We start from the raw sequence: 12,536 nt of genomic DNA, 5'->3' as shown, positions 1-12,536 counted from the left end.
GTTGGATCAGGGCCGGGTTCTTCACCCCCCCCCCCCCCCGCCCCGCTCCTGGAAAAGGCCACCTCCCGACCTGGCCCTTTTTCTCGCCGTGTGTGCACGCGCAACGTCGCTTTCCCAGCGGCACCCTGCCCCCCCCGGCGGCATGCCCAGGCTCATGCCCTGGCCACCCTCTCTGTCCCCGGGGTCAGGCGCATGTGTGGTGTGTTTGGATGGTGTCCCTCCCTGCCTTTGGCGCGAGAGGCCCCCCCCCCCCTGAGGCACACCCACGCGAGGGAGGGTGATTTCGGGACCCTCTCCGGGGCACATCGCCCTGGCCTAGTCTCCAACAAGCAGAAGTCGGCTCTTTCCCTATTGCTTGAGTAGGTCTTCCGCCCTCCGCCCCTCCCCCCCCCTCTTCCCTATGCCTCTTTCCCTCCCCCTCCCCCCTCCATGCAGCCTGCCTTTGTCCGCCGCCTCCGCCACCGCACCCCCCATCGTCAGCGTCGTGTCGCATCCTCTCGCCCAACAATCTCCCCATGCCTTCCGGAGGGCGGCGGGGCAGGGATACACGTTCCTTCCCCCCCCCCCCCCCTACCAGCCTGTGTCGATGCATGCGCCCAGTCTTTTCACATTTGAGGAGGACAGTTCCCGGGGAGATGCATTCACACTGTGAGATGGATCGACCGCCTTGACGCATGCGACGCACTCTCTCCCCTTCTCCCACCGCAGCGGAGTGCCTTTCTCCGGCGCCAGGGCACACTCATCCGTGATGTAATCCCCCCCCAGCCATGCACAGCAGGGCACCCCTCGCCCGAGTGCCCTGTCATGTTGTCATGCTGGGGCACTTCCTCACGCTTGCTGTTGAGCCAGGTGGCGGGGCTTGGCGGAGCAAGGAAAAGCGTCTGCCCGCCCCCCTCGCTCCCCCTCCTGTGTGCTGGCGCTCCAATTACATGGCCATCCCTCTCCCCTCCTCCTCCTCCTCCTCCTCCTCCCCCCCCCGCGTCTGTCCTTCCCACCTAACTCCCCGCCTCCTTCTGTCCTCCTTCTTTGGGCTTTTCAGACTAGATTCAACATGTCCCGCCAGTTTGCCGTACGTTCATCCGCTACCGGCGCCCGGTTTCTGGTTTCTCCCCCTCTCCGCCCACTTTCCTCTCCCCCTTGCTAACCACCCTTCACGACCCACAGACCGCTATCCTCTCGAACGGCGTTCGCCTCGCCAGCACCCCGGCCCTCGGCTCCGCCCAGACCCTGTCTCTGGCTGTTCGTGCTGGCTCCGTTCACGAGACCGTTGCCAACCGTGGTGCCTCTCACCTGCTGTCGATGTTCGGCTTCCAGGTATGTTCCCTTCGCTCTCCCCCCTCCCCCAATAAGAGCGTCTCCATCAAGCAGCCACTGACATTCCCCCCCCCCACCCCACCCCACCCCCCTCACCCCTGCCTGGGTGTGCAAACAGTCCACCGAGAACCGCTCTCCGGTCAACATCATCCGTGAGTCCGAGCTCCAGGGTGTTGCCCTGCGCCGCTTCCGCGACCGCGACCTCCTCATCTGGAGCGCCGATTTCCTCCCCTCCCAGCTGTGCGCACCTCATTCCCTCTCCGCCTCCCCCCCTCCTCCCTCCCTCTCCGCCTTGCCTCGGCCCGGGGGGGGGACCCATATTCCGCTTCGCTTGCCGAGCCTAACTCCCTTGCTTATCCTCCCCCCCCCAATCAGCGACTACGCCGCTGGTCTTCTGGCTGATGTTGCTCACAACACCCGCTTCGAGGATTACGAGGTTCGCGACCTGACCGTCGCTGCTGGCAAGCAGACCGCCGAGTGCCTGGCCAACCCCTCCGCCTTTGCCATGGATCTCCTCCACAACATGGCCTTCCGCTCTGGCTATGGCAACTCCCTGTTCGCCGACCAGGCCGCTCTCTCGGCCCAGCCGCTCACCGCCGTCAAGGACTTCTTCAAGCAGCGCATGACCAGCGACAACGTTTCTCTCATCGGTGAGTGACCTTCCTTGCCATCATCATCATCATCATCATCGTCATCATTGTTGGCGGTCTATTTTGTCGGCCGGTGATGAGCTCCTATCTCTCTCTCTCTCTCTCTCCCGCTCCTCTTCCATCACCCCAGTCCCTCCCCTCTCCTGACTCATGACCGCCCCTGCTCTCGCTCCCGGGGTTTCTCCTGCGTCCCCCCTTCCTTCCAGGCTACGGCATCGACATTGTTGATCTCGAGTTCGCCCTCACCAACACCTTCAAGGCCCTGCCCACTGGTGCCGAGGACGCCACTGCCAAGGCTGCTGCCAAGTACTTCGGCGGTGAGTCGTACATCCCCAACCTCCACATCGAGGAGAACGTCATGGCCATCGCCTTCGAGGGCGTTCCCCTGAACGATGCTCGTGCCTCTGCTTCCATTGTCCTGGAGAAGCTCCTGTCCAGTACGTCCTCCATCCCAAGCATTCTCCATCTGCACACACGCAGCGATGAATCTTCCCCCCTTCTCTTCCCTGCTGGCTGTCGTCCCCGTGCTTTGCCATGACTAACCCGATGCCTCTCCTGCCACCGCCCCCCCCCCTCCCCCCTCCCTTTCCAGCCAACTCCCCTGTCAAGTATGGTGCCAGCGGCATTGCCCCGTACACCGGCAAGCTTGTCGCCACCGAGCCGGCCTCCTCCCTGATCCCCTTCAGCCTGAGCTACGCCGCCACCGGTCTCAACGGTGTCCTGCTCAAGGCCCCCTCCGCCGCCATTGGTGGCCTTGCCACTGACGTGGTCACCCACCTGAAGTCCCTCACTGGCACCGTTGATGCTGCCAAGCTGACCGCCGCCAAGAACGCCGCCAAGATGGAGCTCCTCACCACCGCCGAGTCTCGCACCGGCGCCACCCACCATGCTGCTCAGCACCTGCTCCTCGGCTCGGCCACCACTCTGGCCAGCATCGACGCCGTCTCGGCCGCCGACATCCAGAAGGTCCGTCCTCTCTATCTCTCTCTCTCTGCCTCCCCGCGTCCGGTTGTCCCCGTCGCCTTGGGTGCATCCTCTGGCCGCCTCCCGGGCCGGGCCTCTCACGCCGCTCTTCGTTGCATTTCTCTGACGCCATCCTCTCTGTTTGCCTCATCCTTTCACGCCGCCCTTGCACACGCACGCACACACAGCTCGTCACTGGCATGCTCAAGTCCAAGCCGACCGTCGCCTTCGTTGGTGACATCTCTGCCGCCCCCCAGATCAACCTCAACTAAGTGTTGTTCTTTGTCGCGTCGACCTCCCCCTCCTCTCTCCCCCTCTCCACATGCCAGATCCCCGTCTATACCTCCCCCCTTCCCCCTCTCCTCTGTGGGCGGGCAGGACTTGGAGGGCGCATTTGTCTCGCCCTCCTTCCTCTTGTCATTTCCCCCTCCCCCCCTCCAAAAGCTCAAATCCACCCCTCTTGTCTCCCTCCTCCCTCCCGGGCCCCTTATACAGTTGCCGGGGGGGCGGGAGCATGGCACGTGTGTGTCCTCGTGCGCCGCGCACAATGCATTATAAAGTATACTTCCCGTTCTCCCCCCCCCCCCCCTTCCCTTCCTCCCCTCTTGTTGGGGGAGAGGCAAAGGTGAAAGGTGTTTTTCTTTCCAACCGGGGTGTGTGTATGTGTTTGTTGAGAAGGGTCGGGCATGGTGGATCAAATCCTGGATGGTCATGGTACCGCAAAAAGCGTGCCCCCTCAGGCCTGAGCGCCAGCACACACATACACACACACACTCAGTCCTGCTTCTTCCACTGCGCGTGCAGCTTCTTCATGTGCTCAACCGAATGGAGCGGCATGTCGAGGGAGGTGTCGATCGAAATCAGGGGGAAGTCCGCCGGAGCATCGTCCAGGTTCTCGACACCGGCACTGCCAAGGTGCTTCTGGCAAAGGTGCCATCCGCAGAGGCCCAGGTAAGAGTGGATCGGATCCGGCGAGCCGCCCATCGAAGACGACAGACCACCGATCACCGACTGGCACTTGGAGAGGTAGGTCATGATTTTGGCATGATCCGGCAGGTGGCCGGATTCCAGGAGCTGGGGATTGCCAAAGGGGTTAGGGGGGGGGGCGGGGGCGGGCGGGCGGGCGGGCGGGAAGGTGCATGCGATGGGCGCAAGCGCGGCGGGCGACCAGTGGGCGATTGCGCACCTCAATGGAGGAGCCCACCCAGAAAGAGTAGCAGGAGTCCTCGTCCTTGTGTGGACGGCCATTGTAGCTGAGCTCCAGCTGGCGGTGGATGAGCCACTAGGTCATGGAAGGCCGAGTGGAAGGGGCGGGGCGAGAGAGAGGGAGAGGGGACAGGGAGAGCATGGTCATCGAGGTCAGGGAGGTGCACAGCTGGCCAGGAGGGCCATTGATGATGCAAGAACGGCGCACCTGGATGGTGTGGTCCCGGTCGGGCAAAGCCTCATCCAGTTTGCCCATGAGGCTGAGCGAGGCCAGAGCACAGAAGGTCGAGCCGCCATGGGACTCCAAGAAGGGCCCCTGACCAAAGCCGCCATCGTAGTTCTGTTTGGCCGAGCCCATTTGAGGGGGGCGCATGTGCATGTGTTTGCGCGAACATGTAAGTGCATGGACATATACAAACGCATGTCAATGGGCATGGATGGGCGTTGGAGGCGCCGGAGGCAGCCATTGATGGGAGAGGGCAAAATGGCCGACCGAAACGCACGTAGCTCTGGCGAATGTACTCCAGCGCGCGAACCTGGTCGATGCCAGACCAGTCATCCAGCAGCCAAGATACGGCGCAAGCACTGAACAGGAAGCGCATGTCGTACTCGCTGTCGCCGATCCCCGGCAGGGGCTGGCCATCGGGGCCGGGAGCGGTGAAGTCAAGTGCCTTCATGCCCGGACCATAGGAAACCGCCTGGAAGGAGCCATCCTCCCGCTGGAGCGACCGCAGGTGCTGGACAATGGCTGCGCGGTTGACCCGGGAGAAGTCGTCTCCGAGAATGGCCAGAGCAGCCAGCGCACAGTAGGTCATGGTGATGTGCGATGTGTCCAGGGTGTGGATGGGGCTGTCGGAGGATGCGGAGGAAATTTGCTCGCCGCACCCGAGCACACTGCTGGACCGGAAGCCGGCGGCACCGCCGTTTTCCGACGTCGGTTCCACCTGCATCATGTAGATCCAGTCGGCCACAGCGGTTCCGGCACCGCTGGCCTTCAGCGACTCGAGGGAGTCGGTGATGGCCATGCCCCCGATCAGGAAGAACACGAGCGACATGCGCGACGGCTCGAGGGTGGCGAAGTAGTGCGGGATCGGCCCGAGCAGACACTTGTCAAAGTACTTGCGGTGCTTCTCCACCCCAAGAGGGGCCTTCAGGATGGGGGCACCCGTGGAGGATGGCATGGTGCTGGGAGGGGGCAGGTAGAGGGAGGGGCAGCGGAGGAGGGGAGGGGGCAACCAGTGGTGACGGCAGCGGTGGCGGTGGCGGTGGCGGTGGCGGTGGTGGGAGGGGGGGGGGCGAGGGGAGAGGGCAGATAGAGAGGGAGGGGGCTGCTCGCGCCTTGGCTTTTCGGGCCGGCAGGCAGCAAAAGAAATACCCCCCTCCGCCGGGGGACTGGAGGAGGAGATCTTGGTTATGAAAAACGCATATCCAGGCCCCTTGTGTCCGGGAGCGAGGAGCAGCCCCCAGTCCGCCCTCGCACACTCTCGTCATTCAGACCTTGCTTGCCCCCAGCTTCCGAAGCGTGTGATGAGCCCCATTTGGGCGAGACAACACTCGGCAAGAGCTGGTCCGGTCTCCATGTGTGTGAGGTGCCACAAAAATAAAAGCGCCTCGGCGGGGGGGGGGGAGCCTACCAGCAGAATAAAAGCACACCGGGCGCGCTAGTCAATTTGGGCAGAATCGCGAGGATTAACAAGTCACTCGGGGCTGACCATCTGGGTGCACCTCCGACTCCGGGGCAGAGCAAGTCCGTTTGAGGCGCGGGGAAAATCGACCGCTCACGTACTTGATTCTGATCACCGAATACAATGCAAATAGTCTGTCGCCCTCCGGGTGGCCCTGCTCCGGCCTTCCGCGCTGGGCCTGAGCCAAGGGTTAACTGTATTAGGGGCGTCCATTAACGTGTCCCTATATCACGTGTATATCACGAAGGACTCCATGCGTGTGCGTCCCCCGCCGACCACCGTGCAGCGAGCCCACGCAGCCCGTGCGCCGAAATATTCCACCCCTCGGTTTCCTCACTCCCCCGCCCCCCCCCCCCTTTGCCCTGGGTTTCGCGCCCGGCTCGGTCCCCGCCACTTTCGGGGGGATGCCCGCACTGGCCGGAACGGTCCCCGCGCTGTCCAGGCCGCCTGCGGACCGCAACGCCGCGCGACCGCGGGCCACCCACGCATGAGCCCACCATCTTATTTGTCGTCTCGAAAACCCGCGTGTGGCGATGGGCCCGGCCCCCCCCCCCCCACCCCGGGCCCAGGGACCTCCTGCTCGTGGCCGGAACACTCTCGACCCCCCCCCCGCCCCCCCTCCCCCCGGACCCAGGTGCCATTTTTTTCCACCCACATACTTGAGCCTGGCAAGACTTTGCCTCCCCATCTGAGATCCTGCCCTCGAGGTTTTCCTTCTCCGCCTCCTCCCCTCCTTCTCCCATCTCCCTCTCTTTCCTTCCCTCCCCTGCCTGCCCCTCCCCCTTCTCCCCCCCCCCCGCAAAGTTCGCCCTTCCCCCGCCCGCCCCAAACGCCTCTCCCCCAACCCCGGAGCGACAACCATGGCCGCCGCACCCCGGGCTTCGAACTCCGCGGCTGCCCTTGCTGGCCGCAAGCGCTCCACCCGCTCGGATGACGCGCCGCTCACGCGTTCCCAGACCAAGACCAAGGCCGATCGCGCGGATGACACCGCTCTGGCTGCCCTGATGGCTGATCAGAGCGCCGTCCTTGGCGAGGACGATTCGAGCTCTGGCGAGGAGCAGGGCTCCGTGCGTGAATGCAGCTCTCCCTCTCCCTCCCCTGTCGGTGGTCTTTTGCCCCAACTTACCTTTTCCGTCCGTCTGTTTTCGCCCCGGCGCAGACTGCTTCCGAGGCCGAGAGCGATGATCTCGCCGACTTCAACTCCGATCCTGATGTCACCTCCTCTGTATGTCTTTCCCCCCCCCCCTCCCTCCCAAACCCTCACGCGGTTGCCCATATTGCCCTTCCTACCCTTGACTTACTCGACTTTCTCTCCTTCCCCCCCCCCCTTTCCCCGTCTCCCCATCCACAGGAGGATGAGGATGATGATGCCCCCGAGGGCGAAGATGTCGACTCTGGCAACGATGCCTCCGAAGACGAGCTCAACCGCATGCTGGCCGCCGAGGATGGCGAGTCGGATAGCTCCGAGAGCTACGACGAGGAGTCCGAGGAGGAGAGCAGCGACGAGGAGGAGATCGAGCCGGCGGTGACGCTGAGCGGCCTGCGTGTGGTTCAGCGTGGTCGGCACTTGGACATGCCGGACACCCTGCCTTCCGAAGACGAGGATCCAGCCACCGCGCCGGGGCACTCGACCGATGAGGAGATCCGGCAGGCGCTGGAGCGTAATCGGCCGAATATCCCCGGGCCGCTGGAGCATGTGCCAGCCTTCCCCTTCCAGCAGGATGTCGACTCTTCGGATGAGGCTCCCTCGGACTTGTCGGACGATGAGCACACCACCAATCCCGTGGGTCGGGGCATCCCGAGCGAGTGGTATGCCGACCATCCGCACATCGGCTACGACTTGGATGGCAAGCGTATCATGAAGCCGCTCGAGTCTCTGGACGAGCTGGATCGCTTCCTGGCCAAGATGGGCACCGACGCCGAGAACGATGACTACTGGCGCACGGTCAAGGACAAGTACGGCGCGTCGCTCAAGCTCTCGGATGAGGAGCTCCAGCTCATCGACCGGATCATCAGCGGCCGCTATGCCGAGCAGGAGTCGGCCAACATGTACCCGGAGATGATTGAGTACTACTCGGGCAAGCCGATGGCTCATCCGCTGCCGCAGCCGACCGAGCCCAAGCGTCGTTTCATTCCCAGTAAGTGGGAGGGTCAAAAGGTCCGTGTACTCCTCCTTTGCCGTGGTCTCTCTGTGCTTTTTTTTTTTCGCTTCTCCCGGCGTGCTGATGCTCGACAGCGGGCGACGCCGCCCTGCTCCTGGTGGTGACTAACTTTTTGACATCCTCTTCTTTGCTTTGTTCACTCAATTACCGAATGTCCCTTCATTTTGCTCGCCTTCCGCCGCCGCCGCCGTCATCACGCCCCACCACCGCGCGCCTCCCACAGGTTATGAAGCTTGTGCGCGCGGTGCGCATGGGCTGGCTGACCCCTCGCGCGGCCAAGAAGGACTCTCGGCCCAAGTACTACAACATTTGGGCCAAGGAGTCCTCCGAGGAGGCCCCCAACAGCTCGGCCTCGTCGAACTACATCCCGGCGCCCAAGATGCGCCTCCCAGGGCACAATGCTTCTTACAACCCTCCTGAGGAGTACCTTTGGACTGAGGAGGAGATCCGCGAGTGGGAGGAAGCTCACCCTGAGGACCGCAAGGCCAAGTTCATCCCGCGCAAGTGCGTCTCTTCCTTCTCCCTCTCCTGCTCGCTCGCCCGCGCGCTCTCTCTCTCTCTCTCTCTCTCTCTCCCTTTCTTTCCCCCCGGCATCATGCCCTCTTTTTTCCATTTCTTCCTCTCTGTCCTGGGACTTACCTTCTCTTCATCTGGCGCATCTCTCTCTCTCTCTCTCCCCCTCCCTCCCTCCTCCATGTACCGCCCTCCCCCTTTTCAATCCAACAACAGGTATGACAGCCTTCGCCAGGTCCCGGCCAACCCGCAGCTCATCCAGGACATGTTTGAGCGCTGCCTGGATCTGTACCTCTGCCCGCGTGTGCGGAAGAACCGCCTGCAGATCGACCCGGAGTCGCTGATTCCGCGGCTGCCCCGGCCGCGCGAGCTTCGTCCCTACCCGACCACCGAGTCCATCCGGTATGAGGGCCACACCGGCAAGGTTCGCTCGATCTCCGTCTGCCCGACTGGCGAGTGGCTCCTGTCCGGCTCGGATGACGGCACTGTCCGGGTGTTTGAGGTTTCCACCGGTCGGTGTGCCTTTAGCCTGGATCTGGGCCAGCGCGTGAACGCGGTGGCCTGGAACCCCATGCCCGGTACTTTCCTCTTCACGGCGGCCGCCGACTCGACGGTCTTCTTCGTGGCGCCGCCCGCCGTCGGCACGCTCGAGGCCACGGAGATGACTCGCTCCCTCATCCGGTCGTCCATCGAGAAGAAGGGCTCTTTCTCGGCGCCGCCAAACGCCCGCCCGGTGCACATCGACTGGGTTCTCCCCTCGGAGGAGGAGGCGGCCAAGTCCATTGTCCTGAAGCTGGAGCATCGCTTTGTGGTCACGCGCCTGGCGTGGCACCGCCGTGGTGACTACCTTGCCACCGTGTGTGCTGACGGTGCGTTTTTGGCTGATCCCCTCCCCTGTCCTGACCCGTGTTCCTGGTGGTGGTGATGGTGTCCGCCAGTCCACCTGCTTTCTTTGTTCGCCCGTGCTCCCCCCCCCCCTTCCCTCTCTCTCTCCCCCCTGTCATTGCCCAGCGTGTTGCTCACCTCTCCGCGTGCCTCCTCTCTCTCCCCCCCCCCTTCCTCGGTCACCTGCAGGTCTTTCCCGTGCCATCGCCATCCACCAGCTCTCCCGGCACATGTCGCAGCATCCGTTCAGCCGGAACCTCGGCCACATCGAGCGTGTTCTCTTCGACCCGGCCAAGCCGCACCTCGTGGTGGCCACCCAGAAGACTGTGCGCATCTACAACCTGCAGAAGCAGCAGCTCGTCAAGCGCCTGCGGTCCTCCTCAAATCACATCTCCTCGGTGGCCCTGCACCCGGCCGGCGGCGAGCACGTCCTGGTCGGGACCTTCGACCGGCGGGTTGGCTGGTACGATCTGGAGCTGTCGTCCGACCGGCCCTACCGGACACTCCTGTACCACAAGTATGCCGTGCGCGCGGTGGCCTACCACAACAGCTACCCGCTGTTTGCCTCCTGCTCGGATGATGGCACTGCCCAGGTCTTCCATGGTCGTGTCTTCAGCGACCTCCTGCAGAATGCCTTGATTGTCCCCCTGAAGATCCTCACTGGCCATCGGATTGTCGATGGCTTTGGCATCATGGACTGTGCTTTCCATCCGTCCAGGCCGTGGCTCTTCACCGCCGGTGCCGACGGCACGGTGCGTCTGTTCGTCTGAGACGCTGGCAGCCGGTCCCCTCAAGAGGGGGGATCCTTTTCCCCTGCCTCCCTTCGTCGCGCCACCTCTCCCTCTTCGCGTGTGCCGTACTTGCTCTCCTTCGCCGCCATCCTCTCATCCACGGGTTGAAGATGGTACGAGGAGCAAAGGACCACCAAAGGCGGGAGGGGGCAAAAACGCGCAGACGCAGGAACAATACTCTCCTCCCCTTGGCACCATTCCTCCTCCGAAGCACCGGGATTGGGAAGAAGAGCGAAGAGAGGACGGCCCCGAGGGGGAGGTGTGGCGGCTTGAGAAGAAGCCCATCATATGCACCCACCTGGATGGTGACCGTCCCTTCTCGTCCACCGCTCTCTCGTCTGGCCATTTATTTTGGTCCCTTTCTCCGCTCCTTTCCTCTTGCTTCTCGTGCGCGCGTGTGTGGGTGCAGGTGTCCCCGATAGATTCATTCTGAACAGATGTGTAATACACAGCAAGCTGTCTGCATTCGAGTTTGTTCGTGTTCGTGCTCGTGTCCGTATGTGCCTCAACCCGAGGTGGGCCTGCAGAGGATGGGCGGGCTGTCCCAAGCACACGGTGGTGAGGGGCGCGGCACGGCAGAGCAATCCAGCGAGGGGGAGGCATGCGTGTGTGTGTGTGTGTGTGTGCGTGTGCGTGTGTGTGCGTGTGCGTGTGTGTGCGTGTGTGTGTGCGTAAGTGTGTGCGTAAGTGTGTGCGTAAGTGTGTGCGTAAGTGTGTGCGTGGGTGTGTGCGTGAGTGTGTGCGAACTCGGAGCAAGCGCGATGTGTTAGATGGAGTGCCGACGCACGTGAAATGTTATTCGAATGGATGGGGCGTCCTCGGTCAAGGGCGCCTCATGCGGTGGCATTTGCGGCGCCGACCGTTGGCCCCCCAATGGATGGGCCGCGAGCACGGCGTCGGGCCACCTTCATATGAGAGTGTTCTGTCGCCGGGGGGAGGGGGCAGGATGAAAAGGCCTCAAGCGCATGTATCTCTGCCCGCGGTTTTTTGTCCTCGCAGCGCCCCCCTCCACGAGTGGGTGTAGGGTGGTGTACTTGGCGTCGCACCCGACGTCGTGCTTCCCGCGCCCTTCTGGTGTTCTCGGCGAGGAGAAGGGTGCGGGCGCGCGGGCGCGCGGGTGTGTGTGTGTGGGGGGGGGGGGAGGGGCTGTGGGGCGGGGTGGTGTTGTTTTACGACGTCCTTCGCCTTGTGGCACTAGCTTGCGAGTCCCGGTTCAACAACGAGCACGGAATGGGGGCACATGAAAATCCCGTCTCTCCACTTGAGCCCTGAAAAAGTGAAGACGGAGCCCACCCTGGCCGACCGAAGGCGCCGAAGACAACGGTCCCCGTCCTCTCTCCTCCCCTCTTCCTGACACCCTGCCTGCCCTCCATGTACATACTCCCCCTCCGCTCCCGGCCTTTCCCTCGGCTTGCCTTCCCTCCCCTCCTCATCCCTCCTCGCCTCGCCGTGAGTCCCGCCCTCCTCTAACCACCAGCGCCTGTACCTCTCACTCTTCCTCCCCCCCCCCCTCCCCTCCCCTCCCCTCCCCTGTCTCTCGCATCTCCCAGAGGCTCCCTGTCAAAAATGATCAAGCGCACCGTATGTCCTTGCCCCGTGCCCTGCCCCTTCCCCATGCACCGCGCTCCTTGGCATCTGACTCACATCGTCCCGGTCCTGTCGCAGCTTGCCCTCCCCTTTCTCCTTCTGATTGCCCTCTTCTCGGCCGGTGCTCTGGCCGCTGAGGAGATCACCTTCGAGTCCGATGCCCCGGCCCTCAAGCCCTTCCTCATTGCCGCCAAGACCATCAAGTCCTTCGATGCCGAGGAGACTGGCCTCTTCGTGGTCAACCGTCCGATGACCGTCCAGTATGATTTCTACAATGCCGGTGATGCCCCGGCCTTTGATGTTCGTCTGTCGGATTACAGCTTCCTCCCGGAGCCCGAGACCGAGGACGAGCCGAAGGAGGAGTTCAAGCTCGTCTCCGGCAGCCACACCTCCGTCATCAAGGAGATCCCGGCGTGCGTGTTTGGTCTATGCTGCCCCCCTCCCCCGGTCAGACATGCGGGCTGTTCCCCCCCCCCCCCCTCCCTCGCCTCTCCTGGCCCCCTCCCTCCCCTCCTCTTCCCGGCCGCCCCGCAAATACTCCTCAGTGAATCTCACCTCTTCCTCTTCCCCCATCATGCCGCACTGGCCCCCTACCCTCCTATTTTCCTCCCCCCCCCCCTCGAGCAGTGGCGAGAAGGGCACCATCACCTACACCATCCGCCCGCTGATCAAGGGCACTCGTGTGGACAAGCCGGCCGACTTCTCCTACCGTCCGACCGCCGGCAGCAATGCCATCATCGTGCGTCGGCCGATTCCTGTTGCTTCAGCGTGCATTCCCCC

The 12,536-nt window shown here is 63.4% G+C and overlaps 3 protein-coding genes across 3 annotated transcripts; 2 read left to right on the top strand and 1 right to left on the bottom strand.

Annotated features, from left to right (window-relative positions):
* The first annotated feature begins 295 nt into the window (after positions 1 to 295).
* On the top strand, positions 296 to 3,504 carry H696_01120 (hypothetical protein). Its single transcript, XM_009495000.1, has 8 exons — positions 296 to 359; positions 1,040 to 1,069; positions 1,165 to 1,314; positions 1,433 to 1,554; positions 1,690 to 1,964; positions 2,171 to 2,401; positions 2,557 to 2,930; positions 3,116 to 3,504. Exons 2-8 carry the CDS (start codon positions 1,052 to 1,054, stop codon positions 3,197 to 3,199), a joined length of 1,254 nt encoding a protein of 417 aa, XP_009493275.1. The 5' UTR covers positions 296 to 359; positions 1,040 to 1,051; the 3' UTR covers positions 3,200 to 3,504.
* On the bottom strand, positions 3,503 to 5,406 carry H696_01119 (hypothetical protein). Its single transcript, XM_009494999.1, has 4 exons — positions 4,637 to 5,406; positions 4,342 to 4,473; positions 4,114 to 4,209; positions 3,503 to 4,001 (listed from the first exon to the last, which is right to left on the bottom strand). The coding sequence occupies exons 1-4, from the start codon at positions 5,312 to 5,314 to the stop codon at positions 3,702 to 3,704; spliced, it is 1,206 nt and encodes a 401-aa protein (XP_009493274.1). The 5' UTR covers positions 5,315 to 5,406; the 3' UTR covers positions 3,503 to 3,701.
* Positions 5,407 to 6,623: 1,217 nt separating this feature from the next.
* H696_01118 (hypothetical protein) lies at positions 6,624 to 10,634 on the top strand. Its single transcript, XM_009494998.1, has 6 exons — positions 6,624 to 6,885; positions 6,978 to 7,043; positions 7,170 to 7,976; positions 8,204 to 8,484; positions 8,710 to 9,362; positions 9,568 to 10,634. The coding sequence occupies exons 1-6, from the start codon at positions 6,679 to 6,681 to the stop codon at positions 10,146 to 10,148; spliced, it is 2,595 nt and encodes an 864-aa protein (XP_009493273.1). The 5' UTR covers positions 6,624 to 6,678; the 3' UTR covers positions 10,149 to 10,634.
* The last annotated feature ends 1,902 nt before the right edge of the window (positions 10,635 to 12,536 follow it).

Source organism: Fonticula alba (genome assembly GCF_000388065.1).
Source record: "Fonticula alba strain ATCC 38817 unplaced genomic scaffold supercont2.2, whole genome shotgun sequence".
Taxonomy (NCBI): domain Eukaryota; order Rotosphaerida; family Fonticulaceae; genus Fonticula; species Fonticula alba.
This window is presented reverse-complemented; position numbering and strand designations above follow the sequence as displayed.